Below are 19,050 nucleotides of genomic sequence, written 5' to 3'. Positions count from 1 at the left end.
GGAAATATGGTAACCCTAGTCCAGTATAAGGGCAGTGGAACTGAGATTTATGGGGGTAAGGAGTTATCCTAGGTCAGGGGTGGGCAAAATGCAGCCCGCAAGCAGGATGCAGCCCACCAGGCCGTTCTATCCAGCCTGCAGGACCCCTAAAAAAATTTAGAAAATTAATATTTATCTGCCCCTGGCTGCCTGTCACGCGGCCCTTGATGGCTTGCCAAAACTCAGTAAGTGGCCCTCTACCCAAAATAATTTCCTGCCCCTGTCCTAGGGCAATCTCAGCCTGTTCCAGGACAAGAGGCAGTACACTGGGGAGAAACTCAGGGCTCTGAGGGTCCCACACAAATGGACGTGTGACAAGTACCTTCTGCTTAATCATCAAGCACATATATATTAGAGCACATTACTTTATTCAGTGCTTAGAAAGTTATTAGATAATCTGTTTCTCAGTCCAGGACTTCAGACAGCAAAGAGAGAATGATTTTTCATTCAAAGCCTCACAAAGCAAGCCCAAGTAAACTAAGCTGCTTAACTCCAAAGAGTTTACAGCTTTTACAAATTCTCACATTCTTGTTTATAAAGTTTAATATAGCATATATTCAGCTTAAGATGTTGTACAACAACAAAATGAATTTACAAAAATATAAAAATAGGTTGTGCAAGGGTATACTTGTACTACACACACACAAACATATTTGTTATGTTAAAACACACAGAAAAGGTTTTCAGAAGAGAAGTTATTGCTTATTAGGGTTTGGTGAGCAATTAACAACTTATTTAACACATTTCCCTCCTTACTGTGAATTGTCTCCCAACAGATAATGATTTTCTCAAATTCATTTGCTATACAGAATAAATGTATAAATATTTGTTGGTCAGTAGGCAATTTGGAGCCAGCTTGCTTCAAGTGTTTTGTTAGTTTCTAATCTCTAAGTAGATGTCAGAATTCTAGAATGAGGTCCACAATTCTGTGAAACTGCTAATTCAGTGAATTTTTAAGCATATCTTTCATTTACACTACACGTTTAAAATCAGCCCTATTTCGCAGAAGTCTTCAGTTCTCCTAAAAATCAACAGAACTTAAGCTCTTATTTCAGCTCATTGCTGAACACGGATGGTCTTACACAGGGGTAGGCAACCTTTTCTGACTGGGCCAAAATGACCCACCCTGGGCTTGAGATGGGAGGGGAAGCACTTGGACCCTGCTATCAGCACTGTTTGCTCCCCAGGCACACAGAAAGTGTCCACAGCTGGCACTTCTTCCTACGGCAGCATGAGGAGAGTGCCTGCAGACAGAACCTTGTCACTGAATACCAGCGCAGTCCCATGTCTGCAAGCTGGATCCAGCCTGCAGGCCACTAGTTGCTGACCCCTGGTTTTACATGTGTTGAAGTGCTTTTTGGTACCTGGAAATACAGAACAGCCTTAACACATTGCAAATTAGCTGCTTTACTTCATTTAGTTATTCTCACAGTACCATTAACATAACTGTATCAAGTCACTTAAACCAGCTCTCTTATCTTGTAAAGGGCTTAATGTTATCTGAAACATTCGCAAGGCAGTGCCCAGAGCTAACCTGCATAAATTAAAGATGTCTCCTACAATTATTCCCTTCAGCTTGCAAACTATCTTTTTTATCAATTAATAAAGTAATGCACATTTCATGTTACCTGACAGAATGAGGAGCTCGATGATCTCTGCATCGCCCAGGAAAGCTGCAACGTGAAGAGGGGTACGTTTCTCAGCATCCTGCAAAGCAACATTGCATAGCTGTGAACTATGGCCAGCGGATCAGTACTAGTACTAATTAAACTGCAATTAAATTTTAACAAACTCTTCATTTTTAACAGCTTCTCACATCAGAAAGATAAATCTCAAACAATGAAGGAAAGTCTAATCCAGGCACTCTTCTTTAACAATCCACTTCACTGCCACGTCAGTTCCACCAAGAATCTATCCTATGATTTGGGCAGGGGGTGTCATAACTTAGATAATGTTCAGCAGTGCAGGCTGACAATGCTGTCTTCACAAAATTAAACTAAACAAAATGGACCAAGACCCTACTACATCTTTTTAAAGGTCTGGACATTGGAAACTGTTTTCAATTTCCCTACCCTACCAACTACTCATGTGCAGTGACTTAACTTCAATGTCTCAGGAAACACTGCATACATCTGGACAGACTATGGTTTCCTTATAAATAGGGACCTACCAAAATCATGGAAGTGCACTCCACAGTGGCTCCATTAATCTTGCTGGTTTTTCCAGGCCTCCTCCCCCCACCCCTGATTGGCAGAGGAGCCCTGCAGGCCCCACCACTGATTGCCAGGGAAGCAAAAACCATGGTTTTAAATATGCTGCAGCTTTTGCCTCCTGGCCGATCAGCAGCAAGCAGTGGGGCCACCAGGGCCCCTTGGCCAATCAGCAGCAGGAGGCAAAAGCCACAGTATATTTAAAACTACGGTTTTTGCCTCCCCAGCGATCAGCAGCAAGTGGTGGGGCCGCCGGAACACATCCACCAATCGGGGGCAGTGGGGGGCATATGGTAAAACCATCCAGATTAAAGGACCTCTGCAGAGTGTACTTCTACCACAATTTTGATAGGTCCCTACTTATAAACCAGATTTAAATAGGTTTGTTATATTAATTTTAGATACCTCAGGGCAAGAAGGGGTTAAATACATTTAGAAGAAAAACCTGCCTGAGTGCTCTATTCTGGAAATAGGCCATGAAGCAAGAAACATTAAAAGGAGTCCAGACAAGCCCCTGAAAAGACTCCTTGCTGTTTCTAGTGACAGGGAGAGAGGACGACCTGAAAAGGGAGATAGATGTCCAGAGACATACAGAGGACAGACAGGCAAGATGAGAGCTGCCCAAGAGAGAACAGCCAGGCAATTTTCCTGACAGAAATGGCTTGGGCTTTGAAGCAGAAGGACTTTGTCTGCAGTACTGCTGTAGGCCAGGTGTGTCAAACTCATCTGGCCCCATGTACTGGATCCAGCATGCAGGCCGGTACAGTGCTGGTGCCACACAGTGTGTACCCTGGACCACTTCACATGCTGCTTGTGTGGCATAAGCACTGGCTCCAGCCCCACACATTGTATGTGGCATGCACCAGACATAGCTTTGGCCCTACCCATGGCATATAGGGTGTGGGGCATGTTTGGGGTATGCACTGCATATGGCATGCAGGACCAATCCAGGGCTTGTGTTGCATGTGACACCTGAACCAGATCAGCCCTACGTGCTGCACGTGGCATGAACAGCCAATTTGTAGACCCAGTCTGAACCAGCCCCATACCCAGTGCGCAGGGCTAGTCCAGTGTGGGTAGCACATGGAGTGCAGACTCCAAAATAGCCCCACACGCTCCAGCTCTAGCCCAGTATGCCATGGCAACCCCCATCAGATCAGCCCCACACACCACATGCAGCACATCCTAGTCCCAGCTGCAGCCCTGTATAACACGTGACCAGTCCAGAGCCCATGCCACATGTGCCAGACCAGCCCTGCATGCTGAATCCAGCATGTATGACCAGTCTGTATGCCTGATCTGGACAGGCCCCAGATCCAGCATGGAATGTCAGTATAGCATGGACATCACATGCAATGCACACCCTGTGCAGTGCATGCCCCAGACTGGCCCTGTGTTCAGGACAGCCAGCTCCAGCCCTGATGCTATGTGCAGCCTGTACCAGACTAACTGGTACTGCATGCAACCCAGGGACAAGGGCCAGAGCATGCTGCATGCACCATGCAGGGCTGTCCAACAACCATGGGCAGATTATAGGGCCCTTTGGGCTGGATTTTTGACAGCTCTGCTTTAAGCCAATAAAGGTTGTTTCATTTTAAGAGCTGAGTGTTTGCTGCTTGTCACTTTGGGTGCACTCTGTCCCCTTGAAGAGCTAAATTCACTCTCCAGAAACTGAACCAGAAGGCAAAATGAATAACCAGCAATATTAGGGACCAAAAGTTCTTGAAGTCCAAGGATCCAGGGACTTACCCTCTCTAGAAGTTACACTTGGGCTAGCTTCAGGGGATGCTCAAAGAAACTATACCAAGCTGAGGATCCCAAGAAAATGCTTCTCAGGAAATCCATGGCATCTTCACAAAATGATACTTTACGTTCTTTATTACCACTCAAAAACATGTAAGATTTACAGTGCCGTCACTGGTATGTGAATCAGTGCCCTCTGAAAAGATCAGGGTGGTTCATACAACAGACGTATTATTTCACATTCTCTGCACACTCAAAGAGCTGTCTCTGAATTAGGTACATTATTCCACATTTTGTATATTTTCTTTACTAACATGACAGACAGACTTTGATCTCTCTGTCTTTATTTAAAAAAAGGGAAGCTGAGACACTGGAACAAAATGAGAAGTATGCCTTCTTCTAATGCAAGTCAATACCATTTGGGCATCTAATTTACTGCCTGAAACTCCATTTAAAATCTCAACCTAGACTGTTAACAAATTTATATATTCATTTCAATATCCCCGCAATAGGGCTGAGGAGTCTAGATGAATAGCATATTTAACTGTGGGCAAAAGGAACATGTAACTAAGTCCAACATCAAAGCAGGAGCCTTTTTAAGTTTGTGAAGAAGTTTGCCTTGAGCCAAATTCTGAAAAAGACTTCAGTGTAGATTGGAACATGTCCCTACTTACAGAATGCAGACATGAAAGACCTTTAGGCTGCTGACAAATGTGAAGGGAAAAAAACAACAACAGAAACCAACAGCACTTCACCAGAAGAGGCATCACATCAGTTTGACCCAGTACCCCAACTTCTGTATAGCCCACATACTTCAGTGGGGCTTTTTGGTGTTTTTATCTAACAGCTGAAAAGCGCCAAAAAGCCCCACTGAAGTACATGAGCTATACAGATGCTCGGCGAGCCAGATCAAACTGTCACGATTCCTCTTCTGGACATGCACAGCACTTGGCACAGGGCTGTGCCAAGCTGAAAGTAAAGCACTGCTTGTTTTAGGGGTGTAGGTTGTAGCCGTGTTGGTCTAAGGACATAGGCAGATAAGGTTTTTTGGGTGAATCTGTATCAGATTCACCCAAAGAACCTTGTCTGCACCGCCTGTTTGATTTTTTCTTATGTCTGTAAGCACCCCTAAAGTGACAGAACGGTTCCTAAAGAAGGGCCATTTGTTTCTAGCACAACTTTATTCTCCACTGATACTTGAGTTCCAAGGACAAGATCATTTTTCTTTGGAAGAGAGCACAATTCAGTCTGGTACCTCAAACAACTGAAATACCAGAGAATTTTCTCCCTTAATCCCAAATTAAATGCATCACTCCAAATTGAATGGAAAGCTGCTTGCATATTAGTTAGTCAAGGTTTCCAAGCCTCTAAGGTGTGCATGCACGTGCACCCTGAATGATACCTAATGCTCTCCATTTCAGAAAGCAGTACTACAATCATGAAATAAAGGTTTAGTAACATTTGTTTTCTTGTGGAGACCTGATAAAGACTGAATATTTACCTCTATTTACCTGTACATATTCTTTCAAACCTGTGTACCGACCCGAGATCAAGTCTGAATCTGGTCTGCCCGATCCCTATTTTAATGTACACAGATGACACCATCATAATGTCAAAAACCCTCATCAGATTATAGAGAGCAACTATAACTTTTGAGCATCTTTATGGACAAAAATAACTTAAAGATAAATTACAACTTGGACTTTAGATAAGCTCAGTATAGATACCAACCCACCAACTGTTCATGCTGACCTAGTAAAGGGGCACCTGGAGGGGCTGAACGTATTTAAATCAACAGGCCCTGATGATCCTCCAGGGAGAGGAGATTGATGTCATATATCTTGACTTTAAAAAAGCCTTCGATCTGGTATCCCATGACCACTTCTTAGCAAACCTGAACAACTGCGGCCTCAGCTTCACCATGATCTGCTGGCTGGGGAATTGGCTCCGTGGTCAGACCCAGAGGGTGGTGGTTGACAGAAGTTAATCATCGTGGTGCACTGTGACCAGTGGGGTCTCTTAAGGCTCTGTCCTTGGGTCTATATTATTCAACATCTTCATTAATGATGTGGACATTGGCATCAGAAGCGGACTGGCCAAGTTCACTGATGACAAAACTTTGGGGTAAAGTGTCCACACCTGAGGACACCAGGGCAATCCAGGCTGACCTTGACAGGCTCAGGAAATCGGTGGACAAGAACCTGATGGTGTATCACACCAAAAAATGCAAGGTTCTCCACCTTGGGAAGAAAAACCTGCAGCATCCTTATAGGCTTGGCAGTGCTACGCTGGCTAGCACTATGGACGAAAGGGACTTGGGGGTCATGACTGACCACAAGATGAACATGAGCCATTAATGTGATGCTGCAGCTAGTAAAGTGAGCAAAACACTGGCTTGCATCCATAGATGCTTCTCCAGCAAATCCCAGGACATCATTCTCCCGTTGTACTCGGCCTTGGTGAGGCCGCAGCTGGAGTACTGCTTCCAATTTTGGGCTCCACAACTCAAAAAGGATGTGGAGAAGCTTGAGAGAGTGCAGAGGAGAGCCACGTGCATGATCAGAGGTCAGGAAAACAGACCTTATGATGACAGGCTGAGAGCCATGGGACTCTTCAGCCTGGAAAAGCTCAGGTTCAGGGGTGATCTAATGGCTGCCTGTAAGTTTATAAAGGGTACTCACCAGGATCTGGGGGAACATCTGCTCACCAGAGCACCCCAAGGGATGACAAGGTCAAATGGTCACAAACTCCTCCAGGACCGTTTAAGGCTGAACACAAGGAAGAACTTCTTTACAGTCTGAGCCCCCAAGGTCTGGAATAAACTGCCACCGGAGGTGGTTCAAGCACCTACTTTGAACGCTTTCAAAAGAAATTTGGATGTTTATCTTGCTGGGATCCTATGACCCCTGCTGACTTCTTGCCCCTGGAGCAGGGAGCTGGACTTGAAGATCTCCCGAGGTCCCTTCCAGCCCTAATGTCTATGAAATCCATGAAATCTTCATCCTACGGTACTTAGGAAATTATCTGGAGTCTAGCACAGCCACTGGCACGACTGTTTGAGCACTCATGGTGCTCAGGACAGGTCCTGGAGGATTGGAAAAGGGCCAGTGTGGTCCCTATTTTCAAGAAGGGGAGGAAGGAAGAACCGAATAACTATTGGCTGGTTAGTCTCGCACCTCTATCCTTGGCAAGACCTTTGAGAAAATTGTTAAGGATCACATTTGTGGGGGACCAGTGAGTAAAATAATGGTAAGGGGCAATCAGCAATCAGTTCCTGCCTGACTAACCTGGTTTCATTTTACGACCAGGTCACAAAATGCTTGGATGAAGGAATAGAAGTAGATGTTATTTATTTAGATTTTAAAAAAGCCTTTGACACAGCATCATACCCAATTCTTATAAATAAACTAAACAGTTGCAATGTAGATTATTACACAGTCCGGTGGGTAGAAAACTGGCTTATGGGACGTACCCAGGGAGTGGTGGTGGACAGGTCGGTTTCTACCTGGAGAAATGTAGGCAGCGGAGTCCCCCAATGCTCTGTCCTAGGACTAGTACTATTCAATATCTTCATTAGTGACTTGGATGAGGGAGTAGAAAGCACCCTGTCCAAGTTTGCTGATGAGACCAAACTATGGGGGGAGGTACACAAACTAGACAGCAGGGAGTGAACACTGGATGATTTGGACAGGCTGGGGAAGTGGGATGAACAGAATAGGACGCAGTTTAACAAGGATAAGTGTCATGTGTTGCAGCTGGGGGGAAAGAATCATCAACACTCCTATAGCCTGGGAGGTACCACTCTAAGTAGCACAACTGCAGAAAGGGATCTTGGAGTCATAGTCGACTCCAAAATGAACATGAGTCACCAGTGTGATGAAGTAATAAGTAAAGCTAACCGCACTCTTTCTTGCATAAGTAGGTGCATCACAAACAGGTCTAGGGAGGTGATACTTCCCCTCTATGCGACATTGGTCAGGCCGCAGCTGGAGTATTGCGTCCAGTTTTGGGCACCGCACTTCAGGAGGGATGTGGATGGCCTGGAGAGGGTTCAGAGGAGGGCCACTCATTTGGTTAAAAGGCCTACAGAAAAAAACCCTGTGTGGACTGATTGGGAGACCTGAACCTCTTCAGCCTCTGCAAGAGGAGGCTGAGAGGTGATCTTGTGACAAACTCATCAGGGGGGCCAGCAAGAAATAGGGGATACAACGTTTACCAGGGCACCCGTCAGGGTAACTAGAAATAATGGCCACAAAGTGGAAGAGAGCAAATTCAGACTGGACATCAGGAAAAAGTTCTTTACAGTGAGGGTTGCCAAAACATGGAATATGCTTCCAAGGAAGGTGGTGCTGTCCCCGTCCTTGGAGGTATTTAAAAGGAGATTGGATAGACACCTGGCTGGGTCATCTGACCCCAGCACTCATTGCTGCCCAGGGCAGGAGGTTGGACTCGATGATCTAATAGGTCCCTTCCAGTCCTAACATCTATGAAACTATGATAAATCCAAAATAATGTTTTTGGGAAGCCATTTGATAAAATACCCATGGAACATGGGGGAATTAAACTCAAAGTTTTTAAAAACCTATAGGTATTTGGGTGTGGTGTTTACAGCTTCTCCATCACAGAAACACCACATCCAGTTGGTTAGAACTAAGGCAGCCCAATCAGCAGTGGCTATAAATAAATTTTATGAGACCACAGCAGGACAATCAGTCCAAGCTGCCATATTAGCATATAAAGCCAAAGTTGCGTCTCAGATCCTGTATGGCACTGAAGTATGGGGCTATGCTGCCAGTAATGATGTAGACATACCTCAGAATACATTTCTCAGGGCTCTTCTGGGTCTTCCTCCTTCACTACCCGCATCTTTCTTGAGATTAGACATGCGACTAGATTCCATTTTAACTAATATTATTATTAGAATGGTGAGATTCTGGTTTAAATTCTGCCTCTTTTACTGTCTCGCTTGCTCAAATTGTGCTATACAGAATACATCAATAATCCCCCTTCTCTTCAATCTCCTTGGCTAGCTTTTCTTTCCCCGCACTTTTGCATTTTCTGGGATGGAACAATGAAAGACTTCTCTCCCACAGAAAAGGTCCAGGTTTTCCAGAGGTTCCAAGATATTGCCAAGCAAACTCATTTTGCAGTGGCCAGGGCTATTTGCATCGCCCCTCTATATATTCTTTGGAAATTAGATTGCAGGGGGAGAAAGGTGGAGCTCAACAATCAATGGCGAACCTCTTTGACTAGCCTCAAGACTGAATAGGTGCCCAGAGCTGTTTTGGGTGGACATAGACTTTCCATTCCAAGGGCTAAAAGATGTTGCCCAGCCTGTGTAGAAGTTTTGGAAGACACTATTCATTACACCTTAGAATGCCCTCTATATAACAACATAAGGAGAAAGTATTTATCACCGTTCTTGCAGAAATTGACATACCTCTCAAATAGAGAGAAATGAATATGGCTTCTCCAGCAAACAGATGCATATTTAGTAAACCATCTTTCAATTTTTGCTTACAAGGCTGAAGCGATCAGAGCTAAACATCTTTTACTGTTGATATGACTGATAAACTTTATCACTATATTTGTTTTTTACTGTGTTAATTGTGTACCTATGGACAACATTTTTATAGATTCATGATCTGATTTATCACCATATTTGTACTTGATTATGTTAATTCTAGGAGTAGGAATAATGCTTTTATAGTTGTTGGCCCTATTTTATTATTAAATTTGCATTTCTGTTATTTTTGTTTAAATTTATATTATGGTTGTATGTCTGTTATTTCGTTTTCAGAAGCATGGCTTTCAGTTTATTAAGGATTCTGTCTGAAATTGAATTGAATGGGGTTTGAGTGTGAGAGAAAATTAAATATCATATATATAAAATGTCCCTATATTAGTGATATGGTATAAATGTTCTCTATATAGACTTCTGGTGAAACCACATTACGCAAGCGAGCCCCATTAATCTGTCTAGGCTGCACCCACAACTACTGAATAAAAAAAACAAACTAAAAATGTTTAGGGTAGTGTGTAGGGTCCAGCCTTCTGACAACAAAGACTGAGAGGCTATTTGTTCCATATCAATAAGTTTGCAACAAAAAGTTTAATTTTTCATAGTTCTGCCTCATAGCAGGCAACCATTGATCCTTCTGGATTATGCATAAGAGGTCACCAAAGCCTTCAATGCATATGTTTAGGCAGGAGTACAGAGGAGTGTGAAGGCTGCTCAGATCTTCCATCTCCCTGTTAATTCATTGAGACAGAAGCCAAAGGCTGGACAGTGTCTGGACATTCAGTGCCTCGGTGGCTGTAGTTATATATGTGTCCACGAATCAAACCCAGGTCTCCCACGTGGCAGACAAGGATGCTACGGCTGAACCACGCAACAGAGTAGCTCTGCTCATATCCTAACAGTTAAAGGGTCATAAATGTATTTTGAGCTTACTAAATCCAACCTTAAATGCATCTTCACAGTTGTAATGTGAAATCAATATCTGAAGATCTATACCCATACAGGCTTCCATTCTTCCTTCAATACTTCCTTGCCTGTAATGAACTCCAAGTTCACGTTATTGTTTGTGAGGCCCCTAGTCATAGCCTTTTCCTCCTCTCCATTTCCTTCATAGGTCATGGCTACTCTTGACTTCAGTCAAGATTACCGTATTTACTTGAATATAAAAACAACCCTGAATATAAAACGTTTCCCCAATAATTAGATTCTATATATGAAAATGTATACATTTGTTATAATTTTCCAGATGTAGAATCTAATTATTGGAGGGTTGTCTTGAATCCCTCTTCCCACACTGCTACAGGAAAAGCAGTGGCTGGGGAAGGCCAGGTGCCCCTCTTGCCCTCTGCCCCTCCCACTTCTTCTCCCTGCAGCCTTCCTGCCCTCCTTGCCAGTTGCACCCTGCCACCTCCCACCCTCTGCCCTTCCCTCCAAGCTCCCCCAATTGTTGCCCCTTCCCCCGGCTCCCCAGCCCTTGCCTGACCATGCAGCTGTCTCAGTGCTGCTGACTGGCCATGTGGGGGAAAGAGTTTCCACATGCTGGAGACATCCCAGTCCAAGCCCACATGGGGCTGTGCCTGACAGTCAAAGGGAGGGGAAGGGAGGGAAGTGAAGGGAGTGGGCAGGGGGGCAAAAACTGCAGACAGGAAGTGGAGGGGGAGGTACAGGAGGCTTCTGGCAGTTCAAGGTCAGAGTCAGAGCCACAGCAGCCCCTCGCCTGCCCCATGGCCAGCGCCCTGCGCTACAGCCGTTCACAGCCCATGTGAGGCTGCCTGTGCCTGCTCAGGACAGCCCCGTGCGGGCTGAGAGAGGCAACAGCAGGGAGTGCTGGCCACAGGGTAGGTGAGGGGCCGCTTTTCCCTGGCTTCCTTTCCTGCCCGGGGTCCTCCCCTGCCCTTTGCTCCCCTTACCTGAGTTTCCAGTGCAGTGTCCCACCTGGTCCCAGGCCAAAAGCCCCTACTGGGGCTTCGGGCTGGGGGGGCGGGGCCAGGCGGGTCCTGCTGTTGCAGGAGCCTGCCAGGGCTTCCTCTGGATCCTACTGCCTCTGGCCCCTGTCATTTTTGATGGGAACCAAGGGCAGATAAACATTAATTTTCTAAATTTTTAGGGGCCTTGTGGGCTGGATAGAATGGCCTTGCAGGCCGATCCAGCCCACGGGCCGTATTTTGCACACCCCTGCTCTAAAACATCCACTCCTGCCACTGTTGGAGACAGGATATTGGGCTAGATGGACCACTGGTCTGATCTAGCATGGCACTTATTTTATAAACTGCAGCATCCTGACATCAGAATAAAACCGCATCATATGTAGAGAAATAAGATGGTCCTCTGGCTGATGCAGCTCATCAAACAATGCTATAAGTTTTCCCAGAAAAAAAACCCAGAAAATTTGGGGGTAGAATTTCAGTATTTTAGACCATCTGGTATTGATGGTTTATCTCTTGTGATCTCACTCTCTGGGATACTAAAAGAGAGAAAGGGAAAGAAGAGAGGATAGGAAAAGCTATAAACAGATTTTTTTCAGTTTTCAAACAAGAATTAATTTTTCACTGAAAAAACCCATCAAAACCAGGCTACTGCCTCATAACCTGGAACCCTGGATGAGTCTGGGCCTCAGTAGCCATGTCTACATGTGCAGCAGACTGCAAAATTGTTATTGCACAGTCATTTAGTATTGTGCAATAACCAGCATTACTGAGCAGTACCATCACTGCATGGTTTTCTTCCTGGTGCTACTGCACAGTGGCAATGAACTACTGTGCTGTAGCTGTGAATTCTGCACAGTAGCATCACGTCACGGTTAGTGCCCGGCAACACCACTGAGCAGTAGCAATGAATTATAGTGTCTCATGTAGATACTCCCAGTGACCATATAAATTTCCAGTGTCCAAAGCCACTACTGCTTTACACTTTGTAAGTGATTATGACCAAGACCGTCAGAAAGCCCTGTGAAAAGTCAGAGAGGGGACTAAAACATCCTTCAGAATCATCTCCCTCTTCCTCCATCTTAAAAGATAAACAGAAAAACAATTACCTTTTACATTTAGAAAAAACACAGTAACTGTAAAAAATTGCTAGTCTGTAGCCAGCTCTATCAACAAACAGTACATTATATGTTGCTCTGTGAAACTAAAGGGCAGAGATGCAAACAAATATCCCAATTTCCTGGACAGTGGGCCAGTGAAGATTGACTGCAGATAGACTAGAACATCTCTGGATGAAGAAAGAAAAGTAAATAAAGTACCACCATACTGTATAAAAGGAAGTATCACTGTCATCAGTATGTAAAAAGCGGCATCCTGTTCCCTCCAAAGTTGTAGGAACACAGAGAGGTCAGAGTGACCATTATCTTGGCAAAATGAACTAAAACAAACGGTTCTAAGCCAAACAGATGCAAATTTCTACTTGGATACAAAATAAAAATCCCAATTAGAGCAGCAGCATCGGCAACTTAAGGTATGTCAGTGCCAACACAAAAGGACTGTATTAGAAAGCACTGCCCTAAAACGTGTCATACCTGCACAATGAACACTACACTCTAAACCAGGATACCTTTGTGCACACCAAAAAAGCATTTGGGAAGAGAGTGAGCTTACTGATGCAGGCACAACACTACATCATGGCAGCTCCATTACATATGGTTGGTGCATAGTTCATGAAGTAGCTATAGGCTAGAACAATCCTTTGATGGTATAAACATGCCATTTTATTTAATATTTCTGGAGACATCTCTAGGATCAGGAAGAGCTCTCAGTTATTTTGCCAAGCAACAAAATCTGTCCTGCTATCTTGAGACTAGCTATGAAGTCTCCCCTCCCTTCCCCAACCCCACCACTAACCCTCCCCACATAGTTAAATTTTCTCTTTCCTTAGAAAACAACAACTCTCACACAGCCTTGCCACAGTTTCCTATTGTTAGGTATCACTTACTTTTCATAGTTTCCTCATATCCAATTTTGTTCTGCTATATTAATAGCTTCTCTGCTATGGGCTCTGAAACATGACATTTAAGCTAAGAAAAACTCCACAGCTGACTGTGAACGCAGTTGCATTTTATTCTTACTTTGTATTTACACTTTCAAATGTCAATATTATTCCAGTTAATCAGAAATGATCAACAAAGAAACAACTGCTACCAAGTGGCTGGAAGTAGCCCAACATTGCTCAAACACTAACATGGAAGTAATTTAAAAACATCCTAAAGAGAATTACAGGCAGTCCCTTTGACTAGCCAGCTTACAGCAGGTAACAGATGTGCACTCTTCCATCCCCATTCTTATAGTGATGTTTCTAGTGCTTGTGATTCACCTGAAATTATACTTGAAATTAATGATTCTGAATGCATCTTGGCAAAGATCTTTTTAATTACTCCAAAGAACATTTAATTTTCTAGCTCAAGATAGGTTTGCTGCTAGGTCAACACATTCTTGGAAAGGTTTTTATTATATGGAACATGATTTTGCATAAAAATGTTCCTGTCCAATGACCTTTCTTCCATTAGTTGTGAATACCATAATATTTAAAGTATACACAACCCATTTAATGTTTTACCCAGCAATTGAGTGCATCTCCATAGCAACATTTCCCAGCAACCTTGAGCCCAAGGGATATAAAAACATTTCAAGAGCGGAACCTGAAAGCATGCAACCATCTTAATCTGTACAACAAATGCCATTTTTAAGAGCTAAAACGTTCAGGACAAAGAACGTCTTAGAAATGGCACGTGTTGCAAAATTTAATTTTTATCATTGGCGGGGTGGGAAATCCAGGGGATGTGGAAAAGCCAATATATTAAATCAGCATGTTTTAGGGTTTTAGCAAAGGACCCAAGAACCGATATTTACAAAGAGATCAGATCTCCAATCTTGTTTCCCCCTCTCTCTGCGCCTGATCTGATTCCTGTGCAAGTTGAAAGCAAGTCTTGACTTCACAGCAAGTCAAATGGAGTCCAATTTAACTAGACCCAAGTACTGCTCCCTAATGCTTCCTCCCCTCAACTGGACATTCGGACAATATTGGCTACAGAAGTTGAAGTCCCAAAGCAGTGCGCTATATCAGGCAAACCACTAGAATTAACTATGAATAAAATCATTACTATGTTGTTAAATGGAAAAGACAAAGGAAAAGGATAACAGTTTTAAAGCAGCTAAGCTACACCAGTATTCTGTCTCTTCTTTTTTTCCCCCCCCCCACCCGATGTCTTCCAGAGCTCACAGACTATAGTCAAAATGCCAGCAAAAATTGTTCATTTTAACATCCTGACTGTAATTCAACATGAAGGGGAAAAGCATAAGGCAAAAAGCTGCTGCAAAAAGGGCAGTTCAGTTTAAGATTTTCCACTGTGAAAATACTTAACCTCTGTTGTTTACAGCAGCTTACCATTGTTCAGGCTAGAAATAAAGCAAATCTGCAGTATAGTAATTCCTCTGTGTGCATGTCACTGGCCAAGCTAAAACTCCCTTACTTCTGCCATTTGCAAGCTCCAGTGAAATTATCTTAAGTATATTCATAGCTTCAAGAAAAGCCCCTGATCTGCACAGGCTCATTATAAAGGGAAATTCTACAGAGAATCGCGATATGCTGCTTTCAGCTATCTTCATTCACAACAACAGGGACTTGGAGAAAACTGTCCCTGATTGACCTGGACATTTTAAGTAATTATTGTGTACAGTTAAAAAAAATAACTTCCACATGCTGGAGACAGAATCCTAATTACTGACTTAAACTACTATTTAAGCTATGAATCTCTAGTTCCTAACTATTTTTTATTGTGTTGGTTTTAATTTTTTTATAAATGTTAAAGTCATGGACAGCTTATTTTGCTCATGGACTGCAATATAAATACATTTACAGAGTCACTTACCAGAGCATTGACATCCTCAGTTTTGTAGATCAACATCCGTATCTCCTCTGGATCACCACTGAAAATTGCTTGAACCAGTGGTGGCTGCCAAGGTAAAACACAAAGGAACAATAAAAAATGTGTTTTTACTGTTTTAATAGATGGACATTTTGGCTAAGTACAAACAGCGAAAAAGCCCGGCAGAATCAATTCAACCTTTGCAGGTTAATCGAAGCTGCACACACTGAACAGATATGCAAGCGAGCAGACATTCACCTTTGACTCCAGAGATGCAGCCAAATGCCCGCAGGGGCCCAGGCCAGAAGCTGGAGGGTGCAGTGACATACTGTGGGTCTCTGACACCTGGGGGCCAATATTTACATTTGCACCCCCCTCCTCCCCACCCTATTCCTGTCCCCAGCCGGAGATGCTGGTGGCAGAACCAGATACCCCATAGAGGGCCCAGCCAGTGCCCCTCCCAGACCACTGCCCAGGGGCATGGCCCCCCCATCCCCCTGTCAATATGCCACTGGGGGCAGTGCTAGGGCACATCTCCCTACTCACTGCAGCAAACAGCTTTGGTCAAGGCTAGCCCACCCACCCTGTAAAGGGAGGTTTGTGAGGGAGGTACAAGGCATTCTGGGATGCTGGGTGACTGAGTTAACTTGAATCTGGAGGGGATCTGGGACATAAGTTCAATAAACCAATATAACCTAAATCAGTTAAATCTGATGCTACATTCATCCGGGTTCATCTTAAACTGGGTTTTGAAGTGTCATTGATAGGGTTAAGATGACATTGTGTGCGGGGTACGTAGACCCCAGCCCCAGAGAGGGGCAGCTTTGAGACGCCCCAGTGCGGGCACGACGAGCCCCAGAGAGGGGGCAATATTACTAGGAAGCCCAGTGCAGGCACAACGAGCCCCGAGAGAGGGGGCAGTGTTATTAGGAAGCCCAGGACAGGCACAGCAAGCCCTAGAGAGGGGGTAATATTATTAGGAGGCCCAGTGCGGGTGCAGTGAGCCTCTGAAGAACGGCTAGTGCTGCGGCAAACCCCAGAGCAGGGTAGAGTGCTGCGGTTGCCCCGGTGAGAGGGGGTAGCAGCACGGTGTGCCCTGAGAGAAGGGGAGAGCAGCGCGGTGGGCCTGAGAGTCAGGGGGTATTGCTGGGAAGTCCCCAGAGTGGGCGCAGAGAGCCCCAGACGGGGCGGTATTTTAGAGGCCTGAGTGTGGGCGCAGGGAGAGCCCCAGGAAGGGGGCATTACCGAGAAGCCCAGCACGGGTGTAGCAGGTCCCAAGCGGGGGAGCTATTGCGAAGGCCCCAGAGAGGGGCAACATTACAAGGAGGCCCAGAGAGTGGGCAAGAGCACGCAGAGGAGGCCCGAGAGACGGGCAATATATATTTATAAAAAGACATACCAGCGTCTTTCCCATCAGCGAGGCTTGGGGCATGGTATTAGGGGTGGTAGAAGCCACGCGTAGCCCATAAGGCTAGGGTGCCCCAAAACACCCAGGGGTGCAGGATAAGACCCACGAGGGGTCCAGGAGTGTACATGCCCAAGGAGACGCAAGGCAGCCTCCCTATTATATTTACCAGGAAGATGTGGCGGGCGAGAATTTGAGGGTGCCCTTGGGCCGACTTGGCATGGAGAGAGGGCCTTAAGGAGACCACGTCCTTCCTGAAGGACCCCGCCGTGACAGCAAGGCTCTATATGTTTTGAAAAGATAGCTAAAACATCATCATAAAACAACAGAACCAACAGCTACTCATTGCTCTGTCATGGAAGTTAGCTAACTAACATAACATCAGCACAAGTACACAATGCACAATGACAAAATTATCCGCATAATGACTATGGAGATATTGTGCTATATAAACCCATAGCAGGTGTAATCACTTGTGCTTTTTCCAGCAGAAAAATAGGAGTAGCTTAAAACAATTCTATGACCTTGTACTCAAGTATACAAAAATAGGAATTTGTACATAACAGGCATTGCAGCCTCATCTTACACTAACAGCTTTGAGAAGCCAGTCAATTGTTATGAAGTAAGAAAGCACACAAAAATTAAGTATTTATTTCTTCATGTCTAATTTCCATTAAAATACCAAACAGCAGCAGCAAAAGTTTACAACCTCAGTAGAGCTTTAAGCTCTACTGAAACCTGACTTTGCTGCCAAATGAGACATACACAAAGCAACTTGGATTAGTCGGTGTTCACCTGCCTAAACACCTGATACCCATTTTCAGTACATTAGTTACCACCCAGAATTCTATTATAATGAATGAGAACTCTGGTGGCCAAGGTGTGTTTTTCTTCAGTGACAAAATTGTACTTCACACACTTTTTTAACTAACCACCTGTTTTTGTGGGGGAGGGGATGCAGGGCAGGGTGGGACCAGAATTAGAATTTGTGGCATTTTTTCCCCTTTAACTTTTAACAGACAAGGGAGATTTTTTTCCAAGTAGATGCCAGAGCACTCAGAGTTTGTAAAAAGGCATTTTGTTGTTATGTTTATCTTGAAATAAATATTTTAAATAAATTGTGATAATAAAGATCTTTAGCTCAGACACTGCATAAAACTAAAAGAAGTCATCCTATATATTAAAATGCAAGGGCTGCATCTGCCTATGCATTTACACAATGCTTAACAGAAGAGTGAAGTGCTGGATTGGGTACTACTGTACTACTACTACTATAGATATTAATTATTATAACAACAACATTAATGCTAGTGTTCATTTGAGAAACACCGACAGCCAATAATGCTCTTCTGAAGAAAAATGACAATACTATTACTAGGCATACCAGAAAAAACTTAAAGCCAGAATTCATGACAGAGTCTGTTGCTCATGGGAAAAATTAATAGATATCACCAGAGAAGATTTTATTTTAAGAAGTCCTCAAATCCTGTAATGGGTGACATTTTTGCTTCAATTAGAAGAGGACAGAGTGCTGCGAATTCTTAAATTGAAAAGATCCATGGTAAGACAGCTTGGCATTTGTCTTGCTTCATTCTGCTACAACACATTTGGATCAGATATCCAATTTTACAGCAAATGTTTGACCTTTATAATTAGCATCAGTTGTTTAACATGGAGAACAGCAGCAGAATAAAGATACATATTTTCAAGGTGGGGTGCTTAAAATACCCTACTTTTCAAATTCTACACAGATATTTATAGTCTGTTTGACATAACATCAGGATTTACTCTGCCTAAAAACTAGTTATGATTTTTTTGTATATTCATTTACAAAGCCTTTGATGAAGATAAAGAGCTGCCACATATGCTTTAATTTTCCTATCACTTTGAATGGAATTCACTCTTAACAAACATAATGATTCTTTTTATGAATTAAAACAGTGAGAGAGAAAGATATACTCCATGGTTTGGAAAGAGCTGTTGAAAAGAATATAGGTAAATATCTACCTTCAGTTAGTCCCATGGAACCCCCTTGGCTTTGTTGTGCTTATATGTACTTTGATGGGTTTGCTTTTATTGCCAGGTGATACTGAAATGCACAACACAGAATTGTAAATGATACCCTAGCCAGGAGTGGGTATAGGTGTGGGTGTGTAGAAGATTCGAAGGCATATGGAATGAAGGGGAAGTGTTGCATTCAGAAAGGAAAATACCCAAAATATTTTGTGGTATTATTGTTGAGATCTGAAGTCAGAATGAAGAACCTGAAGTG

The 19,050-nt window shown here is 43.8% G+C and overlaps 1 protein-coding gene across 3 annotated transcripts in view; it reads right to left on the bottom strand.

The window, feature by feature from the left end:
• ANKRD44 (ankyrin repeat domain 44) overlaps nucleotides 1-15,485 on the bottom strand; it is a 119,810-nt gene extending 104,325 nt beyond the window's left edge. For 2 of the 3 annotated variants that reach the window (XM_059727225.1, XM_059727224.1), the window contains exons 1-2: nucleotides 15,377-15,485; nucleotides 1,668-1,746 (exon numbers count right to left, since the gene is read on the bottom strand). In XM_059727225.1, coding sequence (XP_059583208.1) covers nucleotides 1,668-1,746; nucleotides 15,377-15,412 — 115 coding nt within the window. In that variant the 5' untranslated portion in view covers nucleotides 15,413-15,485. The remainder of the gene's footprint in view (nucleotides 1-1,667; nucleotides 1,747-15,376) is intronic. The other variant, XM_059727226.1, reaches the window with a different exon arrangement.
• Between the last annotated feature and the right edge of the window lie 3,565 nt (nucleotides 15,486-19,050).

Source organism: Alligator mississippiensis, chromosome 4 (genome assembly GCF_030867095.1).
Source record: "Alligator mississippiensis isolate rAllMis1 chromosome 4, rAllMis1, whole genome shotgun sequence".
In the NCBI taxonomy this organism is placed as follows: Eukaryota; Metazoa; Chordata; order Crocodylia; family Alligatoridae; genus Alligator; species Alligator mississippiensis.
The sequence above is the reverse complement of the archived record's forward strand: the minus strand, read 5'-3'. Positions and strand labels throughout refer to the sequence as shown.